This window comes from Mugil cephalus, chromosome 12 (genome assembly GCF_022458985.1).
Source record: "Mugil cephalus isolate CIBA_MC_2020 chromosome 12, CIBA_Mcephalus_1.1, whole genome shotgun sequence".
Lineage (NCBI taxonomy): Eukaryota > Metazoa > Chordata > Actinopteri > Mugiliformes > Mugilidae > Mugil > Mugil cephalus.
Genome location: NC_061781.1, coordinates 15,784,236 through 15,793,366, shown reverse-complemented (window position 1 = coordinate 15,793,366; position 9,131 = coordinate 15,784,236). Strand labels below are relative to the sequence as shown.

The window sequence follows — 9,131 nt, the reverse complement described above, 5'->3', positions numbered from 1 at the left end:
GTAATCTGATTTCTTTTGATTTTTTCTTTTTTCTTTTTTCAGAATAGCCTTCACCACAAGCCCTAATAGCACCGAAAAGCCGGTCTCCGTGCTTGTGTTATTTGGTAGCTTTGTGTTCACGCTCTTGTCTTTCATCGGGGGGAAAAAAAAAAGAAAAAAAAAGAAAGATTTATTTGCAAAATAAGAATGTCACTTTTATGGAGATGTTTTCCATCATCGCCATGACGCTCATCTCACATTAGTTCAATGCACATGTCAGTGTGCACAAATTGTATTGCCCTCAAACCGATTCTGAGCTGTGAATGGAAGTTATGGCAACCATCGCTGTCACTTCAGTTTTATCAGAAAAACACCCGGTGGAACCATGGAAACAACATGTGACACAAAAAGCATCCACAGCCGAGCCAGCATGTACTGTAATTAGAATTTATTGAAGCCTGTTCAGGCAGAAAAAAAAAAAAAAGGTACATCATCTGCTGCGCCTTTGGATTCAGTCCCATACCTTCCATTAAACATCGTACAGCGCATAAAGCCTCGGTATCGCATGGCAGGAAAATGAATGTGCTCATTTGTGAGCTCCAAACAAGAACATGCATGTATGAGATTATTAATGTGTGAAAAGGAGTGTGCGTCTAAAGTTAGTTGTTGCGCTGTCAATAATCATATTCCGCAATGTGCATATCGCATTAAGAGGCAAAGCTTTTAGAAAATAAATCCTATCTGAACAGAAGCTGGAGACCTTTCAGAAAAGTAGCGTGTTTGCTTTACACAACACCCAGAATGCGTGCCACCCACCAGCGACAGGGCATAATGACCCGACAAGCTACCTGGCACCCTCTGTAGTTGTAAGGCCAAGGCCAGTAGCCGCGGAGAGGCTCGCATATTCTCTGACAGTGAGTGTAGCTGCGTTGGCATTCAGAGCAGCAGATTCCCTGGTGGTCTAACATGGTGTCAAAGGTCATGGCGCCCTCCTCCGTGGTCCCTCTGCCGCGCTGCAGTTACGAGAAGGGATGTTAATTTTCGACAGCAAATGCTTTCTTTATTTATTTTTATTTCTTTTTTAATGTATCCCCATCTGCAATTCAAATGTTTTTTTGTTTTTTCTTTCAAGAAACAAACTTTTCATCCTCCCAAAACACGTGACTCCGGCTCCTTAAGGCAACATGAATTTTTATAACCGGTGGGACTTTTCCCTGCAGTTCGTAAGTTCATTCTGTTTGAATGGCAGACAGTATGACACCTTCGCAGCTGACGGAAAGCCGTAAGAGGTTAACACATTTCCAAATCACTTCTATTTGCGTGAGAATATATTTTTAACAATTCTGGCGTCTTAAGCGTCGAGACTTCACCTGTAGAAGTGTCGACAAAACCAGAGAAACTTGAGTTTGTGACGTTACTTTAAGGCCGCCTTCCGGGCTTTTTAAACGCCTCTGGATAGTTTATCGAAAACGCACGGAACTCTGGAGCCTTGTCTATCATGAACGGCGTTGTTGACGGCGTCGGTACTCACGTGGTAGGGGTTTTCAGGATTGAAAGCTGACCCCGCGGCCGAATGTGACCCCTCCTCTTCTTCCGCCGCGGCGGTGGAGGTGGCAGGCTCCGCGTGACTCAACGGGTCCCTCTCCCCAGCAGCTGCCTCCGACTCCTCCGTGCCGAGCTGCCGTTCGGCTTGCCTCACGTCTCTCTTTTTCCTCTCCCCATCTGTTCCAGCAGCCACAAGAGGCGAGAGTATTGGGTCAACATCCACAACATGCCATACATGTCCTCAGAGCTCAATCCTACATAGCTGGAGCTGTCTCGGATGTCCTGAATAATTCAATTAGCAGCGGAGATATCAAGCAGCCTTGCATATTTCAAGATCATTCTTTTTTAATAAAAGACTTTGTGAGGCTTTTTTTTTTTTTTGGCGCTCGGCTCTAAATGTAGTGGCTGTTAAAGATGTTCCAGTGTTTCGCTAACTTCTTAGACAAAGCTGCGCATTTTACAAGTGTGTCAGCAGATAAGCAGGGCGATGGCAACTACGGTTTTTATAAGCTGCGGAAAAGATACAATTCATTCGAGACAGAAGGTGTTGCTCGACAGGAGGCCAGGTTTCCTTGTGGTGTGGTGTGAAACGCTAGCTTGGAAGGAAAGAAGAGGCAAACCTTTAGAATATACAGGTTGGAGCCAGTAAATAGGAAGTTTCCCGCAAAGATCCAGAATTTTTTTACTCAGAAACTTGGTCTCCGTCAAAGGCTGCTCCGCTGCCACCCATATGAGGAACTCCTCATCAAACCTCACTGGCGGTAATTCTTCTGTCTGAAAGGAGAGCGATAAGACAACGTCCTTGAATTTCTCCGATGGGAAACTAAATTAATACTGTAATTCCTTTTTTTTTTTTCCTTTTTTTTCCCTCCTTCTCCTTCTTCTTTCAAATTTGCAGTGTTCTGTATGGGGTAGTGTGCACATACCAAGTCTAACATCAGCGTCTCTTTGTTGTGAACTCCCATGTGTGGAAGGCTGGCTTTGATTTGGGATTTTATATAGCACTTGTCTCCTCCAAAGAAGCGGATTCCGGTTATTCCCTGCACCAAATCACAGAGATGCCATGTTTACACTCACGGCTTTGCTACTTTGCTGAGCACACAGAAGGTCTCAGCTCGACTACCTCAGGAGGAGGAAGAGCGAGAACAAGGACAAACTCACTCACGATTTGAAAGTCATGAATCTCCACAGCTTCCTCCGCTCCGGTCCCAGTTTTAAATCTCTCCAGATTGTTGTCAGAATCAATTTCCATGGAGCCCTCCCTCACCTCCCCGTTGATGTTCACACTGTAACGAACATTATAAACCTAGCAACATTCAAAGCGGGACGTTAAAATGACTGATTAGTCGAGTTATGTAAATGACAGTGTGGCAAACACAAAAGAAGAGGGGGACAGAAAACGAGCTTCATGTTGCTTATTCTGCTCCTCTGTTGTGTTACCACACTGAGAATTAGAATAAAGCGCCACAGGAGATGCTATTGGAGACCTTGATGGGGATGTTTGCCCTACAGGTGAGCTCATTAGAACACAAATGAACATTACATGTGCTTTCTCATAAGATTACATAGGAGTAAATGGATGTAGGTTGTGTGTGTTGTTGTAGGGATAAAAATGTAGTCTGAATTGCTGATTGTATTGTGTGTATTCAGACAAGGAATAGCAAAAAAAACTATCCATTTTATCATCTTAGTATCCCACCAAAAGCATCACATTCACTTTCAGATATTTATAACTGAACAGATGCTGTAATAACCCCAGCAGTCCTCGGTGGACACTTACGTTTTTATCGCTGACTTTCCACAGGTAGAGAGCAGCCACTGACGCACACAACGTTAGGACGGCGCCGACGATAAGAACCACAGCGCCTGCTCTCAAGATGCGGCTAACCGTAGCAGAGGTCGGTGTGCTCGACGCGCCCTGTCCCTAAAGTTCAGTGCAAAACGGGGTAAGGTGTTAAAACGTGTTGAGTGCTGACCAGGACAGGAGGGACGTAACCTGGAAAGCTCACAAAGTGTGCAGCGTTACTAACGTTTCACGGGTGTCAGCTGCGTTTCCAGTCAAAAACTTAATAAGGTTGTCTTACCGGAGGCCTGCAGTGCTCAAAACAGGAAGATCCGTGAGCTGTATTTGGGAATTTTTCCGTAATCATGATGTCCTCTGTGCTTCCTTCTCTAACTGCTTCTCTTTGGAGAGTCTGGTTTTTCACCTGAAGGCTCCCTGACACTTCAGTGTGAATGACGTACAGTTGATATAAATTACTTGGGCTAAATTCTTCGTCTGAATGTTACCTGTGTCTCCAAGTTGCCCAAAGCAAGGTGGCCACCCTGTGGTACCAATCTATAATTAGACTTGTTGTTGGTTAACCTTTCGGTCTATGATTCCTTGAAGGCAGATACATAACCATAGGTCAACTGGGCTTTCAGAGATTATTTTATATCTTCAGTAACCCACCTTTACCGCCCTGTGGTCTCGGTGACATCTTCATATTCCCACAACATGCTACAAGAGACACTGCAATGCTGAACACAATCGCTGCCACACACACACACACACACCGACATAACCTTCCCTTCATTATTATTTTTCTAATTTGACAGCAGGAGAAAGGGAGTTTTGTGGTCAAGGTTGCCCGGTCTTGATCGCAACTTAAAAAGAAGAAACACTAAGAAAAGCGATTCAAATGCTCAGTGCTGCTGTTGCTTGGAAACAGATTAAATCCTGTTTTCTTTCTCTTTTGGGTGGCTGGTAAGCTGGGAGGCAATCACAAAAGGTGAGAGGATTCTTTGACCTTTGAAAAACATGTAATTGTGGGAGAATTTGATCAGCGGTGCAACATTTGCATGCAAATCGAGGCATCGGGTAGAAACACTGTGTACAATGAGGAGACAGTGGGATTGGCTAATGCTTGCTATCAATTTAGCCGTGATGGTTGGAGGAGCAGATTGTATTTACTGTGGCTTATACGCCTTTAAGCCAAATCAAATAAATTCAGTTGGCTAATTGAGGTTGTTCTGTATGCTCTGTGAATATTTCCTCAGGACAATAGGTTGTAGCCTGCTTATAATATCACAGTTGCTTCCTGTAAGCTACAGGCTGGTCCATTTTCAACTGTCATGGAACAGCGATGCAATATTTCTTTCAAATGTTTATTTACGCAACAGTGTGATAAAGTTTACCACAAACATGGCATTTTTTTCATATTGATTGTTTTCCACAGCAGAAAGGCCATTTTCGGCCTAAGTGTTCATAGGTCATGCCCCTTAAATAGTAACACATGCTCTTAAAAATTCATAATAAAAGTCTTTTATACATTGAATCATTATGAAAAATATATTATCAATGTAGAAAATCTTGCATATTACACATGATACAATGAACAGTCTTAAATGAGCCAAAATGCACGTGACACATTACAAAACACAGCAACAAGCCAACATAGAGTCAGTTAAGATAAAGGTACTGTACAGTATAAAGACAAAATGTTGTTTTTAATTACTAATGCTTTGCTTAAGCTGTCTTAAGAGTTTGTGTACTCTGGGATGGATATTTCATCTGTTTCCTGTATTCTGGCTGGCGTCGGTGGACCGACGAGAATATAATCAAATTCCTGGTGTTGAACTTTTTCGTACACGCTTTGCAGGCCGTTGGTTTTTGGTATGTGAGCCGGGTAGTAGTTTTCCCTTCTGGCGTCCCGGGGAAGTGAAGCTGTCTTGGAGAACGTTGACAGTTGTGGTCCAGAGGCCATGCTCGTGTTGGGCCTTGTAGCTGAAGGGCTCCAGCATCGGTCCGAGTGTCCCAGCACTTTGCACTCGCTTGTGCATGCCCAGAGACCTGTGGAAATCAGCAGCGCTGTCAGGATGTGATACATATACGGTTGCTAGCTCAGCAGTTTGGGGATGTTTGGTGAAAGGAAGAAAAAAATAATCCCAGTGAGCTAAATCAATCATAACATATCCAGTGTATCGGAAAATATACAGCTGTATCTTGGTACAGTCTGTCCTGTGCACAGTTTAAAATTTGCACTATATTCATAAATAAATCATGCACCACTGTATGGATTTGACCCCTAAGTACTCTTGTTTGACTTCTTTTCAGTGTAAATGTATCATTACATTTTTCTGACACTCACTGTTCATTGGCGGCGACTCTTTCTTGTGCACATCTCCACTTATGTCAGAATCGCTGTCATTGAAGTCGCTGTCCCCTTTGCCACTGTCCTTGCCGCTGATGTGGGGATCTCTGGCTGAGATGGTTGTGAAGGAATTGCCCTTCCATATTGTTATTGGTCTGACAGTTTCTTTCCCGTATCCCGGTAGAGTAGAATAACCCTGCAACAGACGCAAACACATGCACACACGTTTTGAGTCAAAAATGCAAGAGACGACAGAGCCAGCGCGCTGTACTGTCTCAGGTTATTAGCGTACCTTTAATTTGCCCTCCATCACTCTGTTGTTTGACTCAAAGATGCCTGCTTTCTGCCTGCCATCCTCACAGCCTGTCTCTGCTGTGCTGCTGCCGGCCAGTGGAGGTTTATCGGGGAAAGGGCTGGCATCAAACACTTTGCCTTTGTGGTTGACAATCACTGAATCAATGTGACCACCTTCCACGTTGTCCACATTTGGTATGTCTTCTTTTTCATCAAAGCCCCCCTCCCTTGTCTCCTTTTTCCGACGGCTGCATATGGTTGTGATGAGAATGATAGCCAGCAGGAGGAGAGAGCAACTCCCTGCCAGGACGATAATTATGGCTATAGACATGTCCCATTCAAAGAGCTCCTCATTGCCATTCTCAGCAGAGGAAGGCAGACTAGGCAGAGTACCTTCTATGAAACTGAAGTGTATAATGGCTGTGGAGGTGAGCGCGGGGGATCCATTGTCAACGACCGCCACTGTGACTTTGACATTGTCTGCGAGATCATACGTCAGCTGTCGACTGACGTGCACCTTCCCGGAGTCTTTGTTGATCGAGAAACCCAGGTGCCCCCCCTCTGTGATTTTGTAGGACAGCTGTGCGTTTATGCCTTCATCAGCATCCGTGGCCTTTATCTGGGTTACCAAATAACCTGCAGGTGCATCTTTGGGCAGGAAAACCTCGGCAGATCCCTTGTAGAGTGGGGGCTCTATGATAGAAGGCTGGTTGTCATTCTGATCAACTATTTTTAATCTGATGACAGCTGTGCTCTGCAGCTGTGGTGACCCCCCGTCACTTGCTTGAATGTGTATGTCTAGATGTTTCATTACTTCATAGTTAAAACTTCTCAGCGCGTATATGGAGCCAGACACCGAATTAAGCGACACAAACGTGTTAACTGGGGATCCCATAATAACGCCGTCCATTAGTCTGTAAGTAATTTTCCCATTGTTGCCCAGATCCGCGTCGCTGGCCTCGACTGTGGTGATGTAAGCGCCCGGGGCGTTGTTTTCCAGCACTGAAACTTCATAGACAGCTTTGGCAAAGTGAGGGGCGTTGTCATTCTCGTCGCTGAGCCTAATGGTGTACTGGGTGATTTTTCTCTGTGGAGGTGACCCAAAATCCTCAGCCATGACAGTCAAGTTATACTCACTAATCCTCTCCCTGTCTAGGGCTGCTGCTGTAACTATCATGTAGCTGTCTTCGTACGCCTGACGTAGTTTGAAATGATCGTGGCCGTACAGCGTGCAGTGGACCTGGCTGTTAACACCAGAGTCTCTGTCCAAGGTGCTGATCAGCGCGACCAGACTGTCCTTGTCTGCCGCCTCGCTGATGTATGCAATGCCTGTCGTGATGGAGGTCATTGGGGTGATACTGATTTCTGGGGCATTGTCATTAACGTCTGTGACGTGAATTATGATTTTGCACACTGAGGGGGTCGGGTTGGGTCCCAGATCAGTCGCCTGCACGTCTAGCTCGTAGGTCCTTTTGTCCTCAAAATCCACAGGACTCCTGAGAGTCAGGCGCCCTGATTTATTATCCACTTGGAAAAGTTCTCGGATCTCATGAGAAACCTGTTTTCCGAACCCGTAGACGACCTCTCCGTTTAAACCTTCATCAGCATCAACTGCGTTTAAGTCAAGTATAACAGTGCCGACCGGCGCGTCCTCGGGCAGACTGACTGAGAAACTGTTCTGGTCAAAAACGGGACTATTGTCGTTAAAGTCGGACACTCTGATAGTTATCTTTGTTGACCCCGATCTGTGTGGGTTTCCTCCGTCTGTGGCGATCAGCTCCACAGTGTATGATGACTGAGTCTCCCTGTCTAGCTCTTTCATTAGAACCAATTCCGCATATTTAACCCCATCCGCTCTCAGGAGCACATCAATGGTAAAATGACTGTTTACAGAAATTTGATAGCTTTGTATGTAGTTTGATCCGACATCCGCGTCCACAGCTGGGTCCAAAGGGATCCGGGACCCAACCGCTGCATTCTCCGAGATCTCCACCACAGATTCCTTGTTTGGAAACTCGGGAGAGTTGTCATTGACGTCCTTTATTTCCACCTCAACGTGAATCAATTTGTAGCGATCTTTGGAGAAATTAACCGCGTCAAAAGTAATCAGACACTGTGGAGTGTGTCTGCAGATTCTTTCCCTGTCAATTCGTTCCCCGACAGTGAGTTCCCCGTCGCTTTCTCTTACCCTGATGAATGAATCGTTGAATTGTTTCATCATCCTGAAATTGGTTTTGGAGGAGTGAGACAGACTCAAGGACATGTCCTTGGCAAGGTTCCCGATGACCGTACCTGGTGCGTCCTCCTCTCTGGTTTGATATCGTATCGTATTTCCTTCGGAGTGAGCCCGTGAGGAAAATAAAAAAAGATAGATTGAGAATATAAAAATCCAGCGGTGCCAATAAGTTATCATCTTCTTTGTTATCTTTCCCTCGGTAAGCATCCTCATTGTGGTGCTGAACAGTTGAGAGCAGTTCACCTCTGGAGCGAGCTCTCCATACAGCTCCCGCTTTTATGAACTGAACTGTGCTGAAAAGTGAAAGTTACTCGCTCTTTTACGCGCAGCCAGTCAGATACGCTTGTTGCCTCGCCTTCAACACAGCTCAAAATTCTGCAGTGGCGGGGTTTATACAGCTCCTCATGCTAATGAGACGAAGTGTGACCAATCCCTCGCTTTAGAATTAAAAATACCTCCTTATGGGGGAAAAAAAGAAGCTCTAAGCCTATTTTTTGAAAGTGCACACTGAAGGAAGTTGCAAAACAGAAGAAAAGGGGCAGAAAGATATGCCACAGCTTTAAGATAGCTCCTGCACTGTTTATCGTCTTATTACAGCCATTACGGGGTGATGGTTTTATTTAGCAAAAGCCTATTTCTTTTCTTTTGATGTTCGGTTCGTTCGTTCTCTGAGCGCGCACGGGTGCGTGTGGATGTGTGCGCGTGTGCGCGCGCGTGCACGAGCGCGTGCGTGCGCTCACAAAACCAGCCCAGCTGTTTTGTCTGGTGGGATGAGAAAGGTTTTGTTGGAGGTTCAATGGGAGCAGCTTAATTATCCCGAGACAAATGTTGACCTTTTGATGCAGCATTGGCTGAATTATTTTTGGTTATATTGCACTATAAAAAGGAGAAATGTGATCTGAGAGGGTTCCAACCTCGACTGTAGCCTGTAGGCAAGACTGGAT

General features: G+C 45.2%; 2 protein-coding genes across 2 annotated transcripts; both read right to left on the bottom strand.

The window, feature by feature from the left end:
- Nucleotides 1–412: 412 nt before the first annotated feature.
- On the bottom strand, nt 413–3,717 carry cnmd (chondromodulin). Its single transcript, XM_047601227.1, has 7 exons — nt 3,609–3,717; nt 3,305–3,448; nt 2,690–2,830; nt 2,451–2,564; nt 2,145–2,298; nt 1,511–1,701; nt 413–992 (listed from the first exon to the last, which is right to left on the bottom strand). The coding sequence occupies exons 1-7, from the start codon at nt 3,672–3,674 to the stop codon at nt 765–767; spliced, it is 1,038 nt and encodes a 345-aa protein (XP_047457183.1). The 5' UTR covers nt 3,675–3,717; the 3' UTR covers nt 413–764.
- A 940-nt stretch (nt 3,718–4,657) lies between these two features.
- Nucleotides 4,658–8,543, bottom strand: si:ch211-199f5.1 (protocadherin-8). The gene is made up of 3 exons (XM_047600146.1): nt 5,950–8,543; nt 5,655–5,853; nt 4,658–5,356 (listed from the first exon to the last, which is right to left on the bottom strand). The coding sequence occupies exons 1-3, from the start codon at nt 8,398–8,400 to the stop codon at nt 5,043–5,045; spliced, it is 2,964 nt and encodes a 987-aa protein (XP_047456102.1). The 5' UTR covers nt 8,401–8,543; the 3' UTR covers nt 4,658–5,042.
- Between the last annotated feature and the right edge of the window lie 588 nt (nt 8,544–9,131).